This window comes from Oryctolagus cuniculus, chromosome 2 (genome assembly GCF_964237555.1).
Source record: "Oryctolagus cuniculus chromosome 2, mOryCun1.1, whole genome shotgun sequence".
Taxonomy (NCBI): Eukaryota; Metazoa; Chordata; class Mammalia; order Lagomorpha; family Leporidae; genus Oryctolagus; species Oryctolagus cuniculus.
The window spans coordinates 93,189,528-93,203,301 of NC_091433.1; the positions used below are offsets into that span (position 1 = coordinate 93,189,528).

The window sequence follows — 13,774 nt, forward strand, 5'->3', positions numbered from 1 at the left end:
TCTGGGTTGACAGGTTTTTTTTTTTTTTTTTCATACTTGGACTGTTTCTCTCCATTCTTTCCTAGCCTGTAGGGTTTTTGATGAGAAGTCAGCTGTAAGTCTAATTGGAGATTCTCTGAAAGTAATCTGGTGTTTCTCTCATACACATTTTAGAATCTTTTCTTTATACTTTACTGTTGAAAGTTTGATTACAGTGTGTTATGATGAAGATCTTTTCTGGTCATGTCTATAACAAGTTCTGTGTGCTTCCTGTACTTGGAAGTTTTCTGTTGTTATTTCACTGATTAGGCCTTCCAGTCCATCTCTCTTTCTATACCTTCAGGAACTCCCAAGAACCGTCTGTTGGGTCATTTGGTGTATCCCATAAATCTCAAATACTGTTCTTAATTTTTATAATTCTTTTTTTTTTGTATTCTGTCCCACCAAGTCTGTTGTTAAGGCATTCCACTGTGTTTTTTATTTGATATATTGAATTCTTCATTTCTAATATTTCAGTTTGATTTCTCTTCATTATCTCTCACATAAAAATTTTTCATCCGTGTGATGTATGTATTTCTTTAACTCATGAATTTGCTTCTCATTGCTTCTGAGTAATCCTATGATCATTCATTTTAATTCCTTTTCAGGCATTTCATTAATCTCTTCATCTTTGTATTCTAATATGGAAGTGTTGTGTTCCTTTGAGGGGGTTGTATTGTGTTCCTTGATCATGTTTCTTGTGTTTCTACATTAATTTTTAGGCATGTGTGGAACCACTTACTGGTTTTCTCCTCTGATGGCTTTTATCTTTGAAATAAGCCTGTGTGGTTAGTGGGGTGTCTGCCGCTTCAGTGGATATTCAGAGGCATGTGCTGGGTGGGGCCAGGGAGCTCTGGTCACTGCTTGGGTACAAAAAGTCCAGGGTGACATCTATGTTGGGTGTGGTAGGTCTCCACTATTGTCAGCAGGGGAGGGGGTATATCTCATCAGTTTGTGTGAACACTGCCTCACCTCCTCACTGTGATCAATACCTAGAGAGAACCCACAGTGCCTACATACCCCACCACGCATTCACAAACACCACACAAGGATCTGTGTAGTCCTCAGTGTGAGCACAGAGCCCTCTACAATGACCTACCCCAGGCACTCAGGGAAATCTAAGCCTCTGAAACCAGACATTTTCCCAGACACCCAGCTACACTCCACGCTTTATTGTGCAGTCACAGAATTCCCGCAGTTAAAGTGCTCAGGGCTCCCGTAGACACAGGGAGCAGAGGATCCACGCTCAGCTCTGTGAGGCTGCTCCATCCCTGAAAGAGCCGGAGCACTCCCAGAGCCAGTTGCCTGTGGGTGTTCTGCCTTGGCAGTTGGAGCACAGGTGCCAGTGATAAAGGAGGGCGGGTTGGTGGGGGAGCACCTCACAAATGTAAGTGCCCCACCCCCTGCCAGCCCTCCACGCCAGACCCAAAGTCAATGAGGACCACAGATTTATCCCACAGATAAACTATCCTAGTCACATGTGCGGGAGCCCTGGCAGCCTATACTCTTCTTTTAAGAGAGTTAAGTGGGCACTCTGCCCCCTACTAGTGCACCACCCTGGACTCAAAGTCCATGTGGTCCGCAAGGTTCTCCCTCAGGTAATAGCAGACCCAGGCTGCTGCAGTCGCCTCTCATTCCCCTTTAAGAAGATGGTTGTCTCCTCCTGATGTTGATTCTGATACTGGTAGGAGCAGAACAGAGGAGCACTGCCAGACTTCTCCCTGCGGAGTCTGGCACTCACAGGAGTGGGGAGAGGAAGAAGTAGTCAGCGTCTCTGCTCCAAGCCTGGCAGTTGCTCAGACTCTTGTCAGCTCCCCAGACTGACGTAAAAGTCAGTGGGTGACTGAAATTCCCTCTTAGCTACAACTGCGAGCAGTGGGTGCGAGGTGACTTCTTCCTACCTTGGTGTGGTGAGATGGCGTCTCACAGCTGACAGCTGGCTGTGCTGCATGGCTGGCTGAAGTGGTGTATCTGTCTTCTCTCCTCCTGTCCCATGGAGTCGTCATTGTTTTTTCAGTTCTTTGCTGGAAATTTCCATCAGTCAGGTCCCTGGAAACGTGGTCCTCCCTTTGTTTGCATATCCCAGAGCAGCTGAAGTTAGTGTGGTTCCACCCTATTCAGCCTTCTTGGATCTCACAGTACCTTGATAATTCTAGAATCTGCATGGTAAGTATATGTAGGTTTATTTTCATATTCTCTGTATTTTTGTGTGTGTCTGATATTTTTTGTAATGAAAATTGGTATTCAACAGTTGAGTGCTCTCAACTCTTCGTAAGAAATTTAGTATAAGAATATAGGCTCTTTCTGAACTTGCTTTGTTTTCATTTCCCATTGTAGATTAGATGTAATGATGTGACAGCTTTGATGTTTACGATGACATTTTTGGTGATGATGATTTTTTCTCTTCATAGCTGTGATTGTCGTATTCCTTATTGGTCTGGCACTCATCATTGTATTGTCCTTTCTAAGGCTCTTCTTGAGGTAAGTTGTTAGGAAAAGACACCATTGAAGAAGGTAGCATGTAGAAGTAATTATATATTTAGAAAGGGTAGTTTTGACTCTTAAAGTGAACATCATTCTTTGAGTAAATGAATGTCTCTGTATCTGCTGTGTCTTGGAGAATCAATGCAGATGAAGACGTGGTCTCTGACTTTAGGGAAGTAACAGCCAAGGTTCTAAGGCAATTTTGCCTTCTGTCATTCTGCGTGGCTGAAAATGAATCAAATGCTGGAGAAATTATGATTTCCTAAAGAGTCTGACATTCTGGGTCTTACCTACTAGAAGTTGCCTGTGATTTTTTTTGATATATTTATTTGAGGAGCACAGGAAGTGGGGGGTTCACTCCCCAAATGCCTGGGCTGGGCTAGGTGAAGCTGGGAGCTGGGAACTCAGTCCAGGTTGGAACCATCACCCCGGCCTCCTAGGGTCTACATTAGCAGGAAGCTGCAATCTGGAATGGAATGGGGACTTCAACCCAGGCACTCCCTATGGGAGATTAACCTCTGGGCCAAACACCTGCCATTTGTCAATCTTTTTGTAAGATTCAGGTGTTAGTTCAGTGCATCAGGTGCTTCACTTTGGTACTTTTCATATGAATGGGTGTATTACATCCTTTTTAAAGTCATTAATAGTACTTGCAAAGAGAAGAAATTCCCCTTGTTCTACTGTGGGACTGAAACTTCTCCCAGTTGATTGTGTCTTGTCAGCCTGGAGGCCAAATTCCTGCACCAGCAAAGCAGGAGTCCCTATTTTCCTGCCTGTGGATCACGGACTTTGAGTACAGGACCTTCCTTCGCCTTCGTCCCCTCTGGTCTAGGAGCTCCTTAGTCTGTCTGTGTCTGCATGACGCTGACAGTTTTGAGGAACACTGGCTCCATGTAGGCTCATGGATTGTCATCCATGAAAATCTGGGAAGTTAGGTTAGTCTGAAGCAGAAAAGAACCAGGAAAAGTAGAAAGACTACAAGAAAAATCTCTCTCCTTTTTACTTGAAGAGCAAGCATGTATAATAGAGTTAAGTATTTTTTTGTCTTGCTTAATTTTTTTAATTTTCAACTTCTGCTTTTTATTATTCCTTAGATGTTCCTGTGTTAATATGTTTCATGTGACAGTCACGTTGTCAGTACTGAATAAACTAGAAATGGGAGTGATGAGAAAAAGAGAAATTGCAAATATAGGCTGGCGCCGTGGCTCACTAGGCTAATCCTCCACCTTGCGGCGCCGGCACACCGGGCTAGTCCCGGTCGGGGCGCCAGATTCTCTCCCAGTTGCCCCTCTTCCAGGCCAGCTCTCTGCTGTGGCCCGGGAGTGCAGTGGAGGATGGCCCAGGTGCTTGGGCCCTGCACCCCATGGGAGACCAGGAGAAGCACCTGGCTCCTGCCATCGGATCAGTGCGGTGCGCCGGCCGCGGCGGCCATTGGAGGGTGAACCAACGGCAAAGGAAGACCTTTCTCTCTGTCTCTCTCTCTCACTGTCCACTCTGCCTGTCAAAAAAAATTAATTCATTCATTAAAAAAAAGAAATTGCAAATATAGGCCTTGGACATATTGATTGTATTTGGATACAGATTTGAACAGTTGAGCTATGAAAAATTTATTAGGGAAGCTGAGCTGGCTACATGATGATATTAAGAAATTGTTGCTAGATTTACGATGAAGTAAAGAAATTATGATTATGTTTAGAAATGAAGATAGTCTGTATCTTTTAGAGGTCGGTAGTATTTATGTGTTTGTGTATGAAATGGCATGATGCCTGGGATTTTCTGTTAAATGATCAATCTAAGGCAGGGAGAGGGGCAGCAGGTGGGAGTAGAAGTGAAAGAAGATTGGCCACACATAGAGACTTGTATGAGCTGAGTGATGCAGGTTCATTATACCAGTTTCTGTTTCTGTTGTTCAAGGTCAGAAAAAGGAGACAAAAATTCTATGCATTGAATCATGCAAATGTGGCAGAGTTGTTTTGTTTTTTAAGTTTTATTCATTGATTTCATTTGAAAGGGAGAAAGAGAGAGAGAGAGAGAGAGATCAGTCTTCCATCTACTGGTTCATTCCCCAAATGCCCACCACAGCCAGGGCTGGGCCAGGCCAAAGCCCCAGACCCAGAACTCAGTCTGGGTCTCCTTGCAGTGATGCAGGGCCATTAGCACTTGGGCCATTACCTGCTGCCTTCCAGGGTGTGCACTGCTAGTAGAAAGCTGGGTTGGAAACAAGGTAGCCATGAGGGGCCGGCACTGTAACAGCCGGTCAAGCTGCCACCTGCAGTGCCGGCATCCCAGCTGCTCCACTTCTGATCCAGCTCTCTGCTATGTGCTGGGAAAGCAGTAGAAGATGGCCCAAGTCCTTGGGCCCCTGCACCCACGTGGGAGACCTGGAAGAAGCTCCCGGCTCCTGGCTTTGGATCAGCACAGCTCCGGACGTTGCAGCCAACTGGGGAGTGAACAAGCAGATAGAAAACTTGCCTCTGCCCCTGCCCCTGCCTCTGCCTCTGCCCCTGCCCCTCCCTGCATCCCATATCGTGTGTTTCTTGAAAAAAAATAAAAAACAGTTTATATATTGCAAAGACAGAACAACACACACACACACACATGCACACATACATATACACACAAATCTTGTATCCACTGGTTCAGTCCTCAGATGGTCGCAACAGCCAGGGTTTGGCCAGGCTGCTGCCAAGAACCAGGAGCTCCATCTCATCTGTCACTCGGGTGAGAAGGCTTCAGTACTTCAGCCATCATTTGCTGTCTCCAAGGAACATTAGCAGGACGCTGGGTCAGAAGCAGAGACAGAAGGGGGACTTGATCCCAGGCACTCTGACATGGGATGCGGGTATCCCAAGTGGCAGCCTAACCCAGTGGTTTCTTAACATTGGTGCCTCAATGCCTGCCCCAAATGGGCAAGGTTAATGTAAAACATGGATTTTTTTTTTTTTTTGACAGGCAGAGTGGACAGTGAGAGAGAGAGAGACAGAGAGACAGAGAGAAAGGTCTTCCTTTTGCCGTTGGTTCACCCTCCAATGGCCGCCGCGGCCAGCGCGATGCGGCCGGCGCACCGCGCCGATCCGATGGCAGGAGCCAGGAGCCAGGTGCTTTTCCTGGTCTCCCATGGGGTGCAGGGCCCAAGCACCTGGGCCATCCTCCACTGCACTCCCTGGCCACAGCAGAGGGCTGGCCTGGAAGAGGGGCAACCGGGACAGAATCCGGTGCCCCGACCGGGACTAGAACCCGGTGTGCCGGCGCCGCAAGGCAGAGGATTAGCCTAGTGAGCCGCGGCGCCGGCCGAAACATGGAATTTTTTAAAGATTTATTTATTTTATTTGAAAGCAAGAGTTATGGGGGGGTATCTTCCATCAGCACCGCAGTCCCCAACTGGCTGTAACAGCTGGAGCTGGGTCTAGCCAAACCCTGGAGCCAGGAGCTTCTTCCAGGTCTCCCTGTGAGTGTCAGAGGCCCAAGCACTTGGGCCATCTTCCGCTGCTTTCCCAGGCTCATTAGCAGGGAGTTGGATTGGAAGTGGAGCAGCCAGGAATCGAACTAGCACCCATGTGGGATGCTGGTGCTGAAGGTGGCAGCCCTACCTGTTAGACAACAGCACTGGCCCTGGGTGGTTTTGTTTTTGCCAAGCTTTTTTTTTTTTTTTTAAGATTTTTATTTATTTATTTGAGAGGCTAGAGTTACAGACAGTGAGAGGCAGAGACAGAGAAAGGTCTTCCATCTGTTGGTCCACTCCCCAAATGGCCGCAACGCAGGAGTTGCTCCCAACCGAAGCCAGGAGCCAGGTGCTTCTTCCCAGTCTCCCATGCAGGTGCAGGGGACCAAGGACTTGGGCCATCTTCTACTGCTTTCCCAGGCCATAGCAGAGAGCTGGATTGCAAGAGGAGCAGCCGGGACTAGAACTGGCTCCCATGTGGGATGCTGCACCGCAGGCGGAGGATTAAGCTACTGCGCCATGGCACTGGCTCCAAGGATATTTTCTAAAATAGTTTTTTACCAACTAGAAACTTTATTTTAAAGATAAACCAGTTAACATGTTTATCTTTTGTTAAACATGTATGTTTAATGACATCTGGATATCTTTTAGAATTAAATCAACCAGGGTCATTACTGTGGCGTAGCAGGTAAAGCTGTCGTCTGCAGTGCCAGCATCCCATATGGGCACCAGTTTGAGTGCTGGCTGCCCCACTTCCGGTCCAGCTCTCTGCTATGGCCTGGGAAAGCAGTGGATGATGGTCCAAGTCCTTGGGCTCCTGCGTTCACGTGGGAGACCTGGAGAAGGCTCCTGGCTCCTGGCTTTGGATCGGCGCAGCTCTGGCTGTTGCAGCCAATTGGGGAGTGAACCAACGGATGGAAGACCTCTCTCTCTCTCTCTCTCTCTCTCTCCCTCTCCCCCTCTGCCTCTCCTTCTCTCTCTCTCTGTAACTCTGACTTTCAAATAAATAAATAAATCTTAAAAAAAAAAAAAAAGAATGAAATCAACCATGTAAATAAGGGAGCAGGTGAGTGTTTGGCGCAGCAGTTACAGCAGCTGCCCGGGATGCCTACACCCATCACAGTGCCTGTGTTCAAGCCCTGGCTCTGCTCCCAGTCCAGCTTCCTTCTATGAGCAGCAGGTGTCAGCTCAAGCACTAGAGGTCCCTCGGGCTGTCAGCTGATGTGGGTATTTTGGGAGGGAACCAGTGGATGGGATATTGATCTCTGTGTCTCTCTGCCTGTTGAATAAATAAAGATAAACAACACAAAAATTTTTAAAGCCCAATATGTCAACTGTCTGAATCTTTGCAGAGTTGCTTTCAAACTTTTCTCCATGTGTTGTACATGATTCTTATTTGGTTGCAATCAGGTACAGATTTTTTGTTTAATTTATCTTCATATTTCTTTGTGGAGACAGAACCCACATTCTTGTTATTTTCTTTTTTATTTAAGATTTTGTTTACTTATTTGAAAGGCAGAGTTACACAGACAGAGGAGAGGACAGAGAGAGAGAGGTCTTCCATCTGCTGGTTCACTCCCCAGTTGGCCACAATGGCCAGAGCTGCACCGATCTGAAGCCAGGAGCCAGGAGCTTCTTCCAGGTCTTCCCACCCAGGTGCAGGGACCCAGGGACCTGGGCCATCTTTCTCTGCTTTCCCAGGCCGTAGCAGAGAGCTGGATCAGAAGAGGAGCAGCAGGACCAGAGCCGGCGCCCATATGGGATGCCCACGCTTTAGGCAAGGGTGTTAACCCGCTGCACCATAGTGCCGGCCCCTCTCCTAGATTATTCTTATGTTGAACGAATTTGATTGTTTCCCTCTTTTTGCTATTTTAATTTTAATTAATTAATAAGACCAGAGGGAGCAGTTGTCTCATTTAACCTTCAAGTCCTTTAATGAAGGCCCTGTCTTCATTCCTCTTTTACTGCTGAGGAAAATACACTGTAAGGATCGCACCTTGACAGGTTATGAGCTTTGATTTCTATTTTTTGTTGTTAAGAAACTTGTTAAGTATTTAATTGCGTGGCTAATATAGAAAATGAGCCTGAAATTAATTTGTTTCACTATAACATCCAATCATTTTGATGATTCCGTCACAGAAAATAAACCAACTGAGGGCAGGTGTTTGGGGCAGTGGTTAAGGTGATGTTTGTGATACCTGCATTCCATGCTGGAGTGCCTGGGTCCGCTTCCCTGGGAAGCAGCAGCTGAAGATGTAAGTGACCCCCATATGGGTGACCTGGATAGAGTTTCTAGCTTCGGTGTCTGCCTGGCCCACCCCCAGCTATTGCAGGCATTTGGAAAGTGAACCAGCAGATAGGAGATCTCTTTCTGTCTCTCTACCTCTAAAGTAAATAAAAAAGAAAAGAAATTAACTGAGGTTTCTGTTTGTTTACAGTTTGGATGACTTTAATAGTTGGATTTCTAAAGCCATACATTCTCGAGAAACTGATCGCCTCATCAATTCTGTGAGTCATTAGAATTCATCAGGTGTTGCCTGGGTGGTTTTCTGAATTTGGAATATACCATTTGCTATTAATAATTATTATTATCTGGTTTAGCAAATCTTGTTTACACTGTGGAAGGCCGGGTGGTGGGTCTTGTGTTGGTATAAAGAGCACTCTTGTCTTCCGTGTCCCGTCTCTTTCTTCAGGGAGGTTGGAACTCTGGGCTGCACGATGATATCTGATGTGGAAACGCCTTTCACTCTGCAGGCAGCACTGTTGCAGGGCCAGGATTCAAACAAAAGAACACGAGACATCAGTATTCAGTATATAAATGCTGATGGCCTACTGGAATCGTTTAGTTATTATTTATATTAGCGACTTCACTCTCACTGTGGCTGTCTCTGCTTCTGTGAGTGCTCATACTCAATGCACTGAAATATAAACCAATGCTTTGCTTCATTTCTCAATGCGGCCACTGACAAGCTCAGCAAAAGACAAAAACAAAACAAAACAAAACCAAAAAAAAACCCCACATAAAGTGGGAAACCAAACCTCTAGATGAGACCTTTACAAAAACAAGTTAAAGTACTGTCTAGAAAGAAGTTTCTTAGGCTTGCACACTGTTAATAACATTGTTAAAAATTATTTATCTATTATTTGGCAGAGCAGGGAGGGTGGGGGGAGAGTGGAGATCTTCCTTTGCTCATTCACTCTCCTAATTGCTGCAATAGCCAGGTCTGCATCATGCTGAAGCCAGGAGCTGGAAATTCCATCCAGGTCTGCAGGCACCCAAGCACTTGGGTCATCTGCTGCTGCCTTCCCAGGTGCACTAGCAGGAAGCTGGATCAGAAGTAGAGCAGCTGGGACTCAAACTGGTGTTCTGATATGGGATGCTGTCATGGCAAGCAGTGGCTTAACCCAGGGTACCACCATGCCAGACCCTCTGTGGGTTTCTTCCTTAAAACATTGAGAAGTGAGATATACTCCTTAGCATCATGATTTGTCACTGCCTTCTCCCATTTTTCATAAAGGAACTGGGATCTCCAAGCAGGGCAGACCCTCTCAGTGGTGACCTCCAGCCAGAAACATGGCACCTGTCTGCTGCAAAACACCGCCTGCGCTGCGTGGACACGTTCAGGGGGTAGGTGGGGCCCCTTGTAACATGGTGGGTGGGCCCACGTACCCCAGGTAGTCCTGGCATTACAAAATTACACACAAACATGCTTTTGGTTTATTTATATGTCTTTTGCTTCTCAGGGTAGCAAGGATTTCTTAGATATGAAAATAAAGTCAGCAGCCCCCTCCCCTTACTTGAAAATGATCACGATGGCCAATACAGTGTGTATATAGAGATAAGTGATGAGACAGCAGGTGCCGTCTGCTAAGTTGAGGTCATGTGCACTTGGGCAAGTGGCCATGCCTAGAGCTACAAACTGCACCAGGTCCTGTCAGTAGCTTAGAACTTTTTTTTAAAAAAATTTTTTTTATATATTTGAAAGATGGAGTTATAGAGAGAGGTAGAGCCAGAGAGAGAGAGTCTTCCATATGCTGGTTCACTCCCCAGTTGGCCTCAACGGCCAGAGCTGAGCTGATCTGGAGCCAGGAGCCAGGAGCCAGGAGCTTCTTCCAGGTCTCCCACACGGGTGTAAGGAACCAAGGACTTGGGCCATCTTCCTCTGCTTTCCCAGGCCATAGCAGAGAGCTGGATCAGAAGTGGAGCAGCCAGGACTCGAACCAGTGTCCATATGGGATGCTGGTGCTGCATGCCAGGGTTTAACCCACTGAGCTACAGCGCCGGCCCCTAGTAGCTTAGAACTTTAAAGATGTGCTGACCTAGAAAGGAAACAGCAGCACGAGCCAGCCCCAGTGTCGTCCTTCACTGCTGGTAGAACTACTTCAGACCTTCTTGATAGCAAACCGACAGTCAAGCTGTGAATTGTTTCTGTTTTGTAATTCTGATCGAAGAATTAAGGCCCGGCCCAAGCTCTGAACATAAAGTGTAAGGCTGTGTAACCAAAAATAAGTATATAAGGGAGAGCTTCTGAAAGTTTGTGGAAAATGGCATGAAAAAGATACATTTATTTTGGTGCAAAAAATTTTGAAAGCCACACATACAAGTGGATACCAAGTCTTCCATTTCTACCCCCTGAAACCTCCCAGGCGCCAGAGCACTGCATGCTGCTGGTAGAAATATCTAGAACCAGATGCGACAGGAGGAGTTTCCCTTCTCTGAAATGCTTGGGACCAGAAATGTCTTGGACTTCAGATTCTTCTGAATTCTGGAATGTTGGCATATACATAATGAGATGTGTTGAGCTGGGACCTGAGTCTAAACTCAGAAACCATTTTTGTTTCATATACACCCTATACATTAGTCTTTTTTTAAAGCTTTTTTTAAAAAATTATTTATTTATTTGAAAGGTGGAGAGAGAGACAGAGAGAGACAGAGACAGAGACAGAGACAGAGAGAAAGTCTTCCGTCCTCTGGTGCCAGGAACCTCTTCCAGGTCTCCCACGTGGGTGCAGGGGCCCAAGGACTTGGGCCATCCTCTACTGCTTTCCCAGGCTATAGCAGAGAGCTGGATTGGAAGTGGAGCATCCAGGACTCGAACCAGCACACATATGGGATGCCAGCACCACAGGCGGTCACTTTACCTGCTGTGCCACAGTGCTGGCCCCACAAATAGTCTTCAGCTGCTACCTGAGGCATGAGGTTATGTGTGGAATTTCCCACATTTTGAATTTTGGAGCATTCTACATTTTGGGTCTTCCGAGTAGGGATGCCCAATCCATAATAACAGTAGTGATGGTAGCAAAAACTGCTAGCAAATTATGCATTTGTTCCTGGTGCCAGTTCCTACTCTAGCTTGTCTTAACTTATTTAACCTCTTAACAATCCCATGAAGAATAGACTTCAAATCTTCCCTTTTCACAGATGAGGAAACTGAGCCAGAGCTAAGTAACTCACCCGAGTCAGGGCCTAGGGAGGGAAGCTGGGCTGGGTTCCAGAGGTGCCACAGATAACCCCTGAGGCCCTGGGAGTGTCCCTCCTCAGCAGTCTGCTTGGCTAGCATCCAACAGTAGCATCTTTGGAGTCTGCTTTATTGTTTCCCTCTTGCATTCCTGTTAATGCCGCCACATTTGGAGGTAAGATATTCACAGGTAGACAGGAACCTGACATTTCTTAACCTGCCTGAATTGTGCCAATAGGGTACTTCTCTTTCTCTGGTGGGTGAATTAACTGATGGAAATTCCCCCAAATCCTTAGGGTTGATAAGAAAAAAGGACTCGAGCCGGCGCCGTGGCTCAATAGGCTAATCCTCCACCTTGCGGCGCCGGCACACCGGGTTCTAGTCCCGGTTGGGGCGCCGGATTCTGTCCCGGTTGCCCCTCTTCCAGGCCAGCTCTCTGCTATGGCCAGGGAGTGCAGTGGAGGATGGCCCAGGTGCTTGGGCCCTGCACCCCATGGGAGACCAGGAAAAAGCACCTGGCTCCTGGCTCCTGCCAGGATCAGCGCGGTGCGCCGGCTGCAGCGGCGGCCATTGGAGGGTGAACCAACGGCAAAAGGAAGACCTTTCTCTCTCTGTCTCTCTCTCTCACTGTCCACTCTGCCTGTCAGAAAAAAAAAAAAAAAAAAGAAAAAAGGACTCAAGATTTGAATTCTTGGTGCTCTGACTCAAATGACGATGCACCTTTTACTACATTTCTTTAACGTGAGCAATCGAAATAATTAGTACAAAACTGAGTCATTGGAAATGTTTTTCAGATTTAAGTGTTGTGTAAATTCTTTAAAAGAATTACTTATGTATTTATATCATAGACAGAGATCGTCCGTCTGTTGATTTACTCCCCAAATATCCATAACAGTCGAAGCTAGGAGCTCAACCCGGGTCTCCCATTGGGTGGCAGGGACCCACATACTTGAGCCATCACCTGCTGCTTCCCAGGGTGTGCATTAGCAAGGAGTTAAAATCGGAGCGGCCCTGGGACGTGGACCCAGGTACTGCCATGTGGAGGGAGGGTGTCTTAACCACCGCACCAGAATGCCCACCGCCAGTGTGAGTTTTCTGAAGACACAGGTTGGGAGTGTTTTTGACAGAAGAACTCTGTTGCAAGGTCCTCTTCGTGGTGATCAGGAGGGGAGAGTTCCTTGCCCTTTCAGTCTTGGGACAGCCTGACTGCATGTCCGGCCGTGTGGCTGTTCCTCCTCACACCCACTCCCTGAAAGCAGTCTCTTTGTTGGCTCTACAGGATAGCGCTTGTGCTCATGGTCTTCGTTAACTACGGAGGAGGAAGATACTGGTACTTCAGGCATTCAAGCTGGAATGGTGAGACTTGGCCTCATGGCCGCCCTGCTGTACACGTACACCCAGAGAGCTGCAGGTCAGGACAGCGGCTCAGCAGCCCCGCTGGGAGCTCCACCAGGTGCCTCTGAGCCACGGAGCTCCTGCCCCATAGATAGATAGTTCTGGGAGCCCTGTGGTATTGTCTTTCCTCTTGTGTTCTGTGGCTGTATAATGCCGCACCGTGGTAACACGCAGACCACAAGATTTCTCCCGTGGGGCCGAGGGACTCAGCAGAAAACGTTAAGGATTCGGATTAAAGGAGCCTTGTCATATCCCATTATAGCCCTCATTCATATTCGTGGGGTCTCTGCCTTCCAACACGGGGCTGCCGTGGAGTTGGGATTGGCCTGGCTGGTTGATTTAAGAATAGATTTTTCTGAACAGCACTGATTCAAGATAACAAAGCTCTCCACGTGCTCGTAGTTTGGTTCTCCCCTGCCAGTTATGTTCAGAGGAGATGCTGCAGGCCCGGAGACTGGCTGCAGGGTCTCAAGGACAAGTTCCTGCAGGTGACCTCAGGGTGAGGTTGCTCTCCCTATCAGAATACAGCGGAGTTCATTCTAGACCTGGGAGGCCTTGGTACCCTTGAGTTCTGTTCTTACTGACTGTGCTTGGCTGTTCTGCAGGACTGACTGTGGCTGACCTTGTATTCCCTTGGTGAGTTGGTGATCTCCGCTCATGTCCTTTCTCGAGTCGTCTCCAATCTTTTGTTTTTCAAACGATGCTGGAGTTTGTCTCTGAGCCCAGCCTTGAGTCCTGGACCGCAGGCCTGTGTTCTGCTATTGAGAAGTCCTTCCAGAGGTTGTGTTACTGGATGGTTCTTACACTTGGTATATGCTTATGCGTGTGTGTATGGTGATGTATGTAAGATGGGTGACACAATAAGGAACATGTTATTAGTGTAGATATGAGATGCCAAATACTAACATATGGTAAGACATCTTAAATTCTGAATGAGTAGTTAAGTTCCACTAATGTTGAAAATACAATAAAGATT

The 13,774-nt window shown here is 47.0% G+C and overlaps 1 protein-coding gene across 4 annotated transcripts in view; it reads left to right on the forward strand.

Annotated features, from left to right (window-relative positions):
* Positions 1 to 13,774, forward strand: part of HGSNAT (heparan-alpha-glucosaminide N-acetyltransferase) — a 76,174-nt gene that overhangs the window by 19,231 nt on the left and 43,169 nt on the right. For all 4 annotated transcript variants that reach the window (XM_051832320.2, XM_051832323.2, XM_051832321.2 and 1 more), the window contains exons 5-9: positions 2,430 to 2,499; positions 8,383 to 8,452; positions 9,463 to 9,572; positions 12,683 to 12,759; positions 13,404 to 13,434. In XM_051832320.2, the coding sequence (XP_051688280.2) occupies positions 2,430 to 2,499; positions 8,383 to 8,452; positions 9,463 to 9,572; positions 12,683 to 12,759; positions 13,404 to 13,434 (358 nt within the window). The remainder of the gene's footprint in view (positions 1 to 2,429; positions 2,500 to 8,382; positions 8,453 to 9,462; positions 9,573 to 12,682; positions 12,760 to 13,403; positions 13,435 to 13,774) is intronic.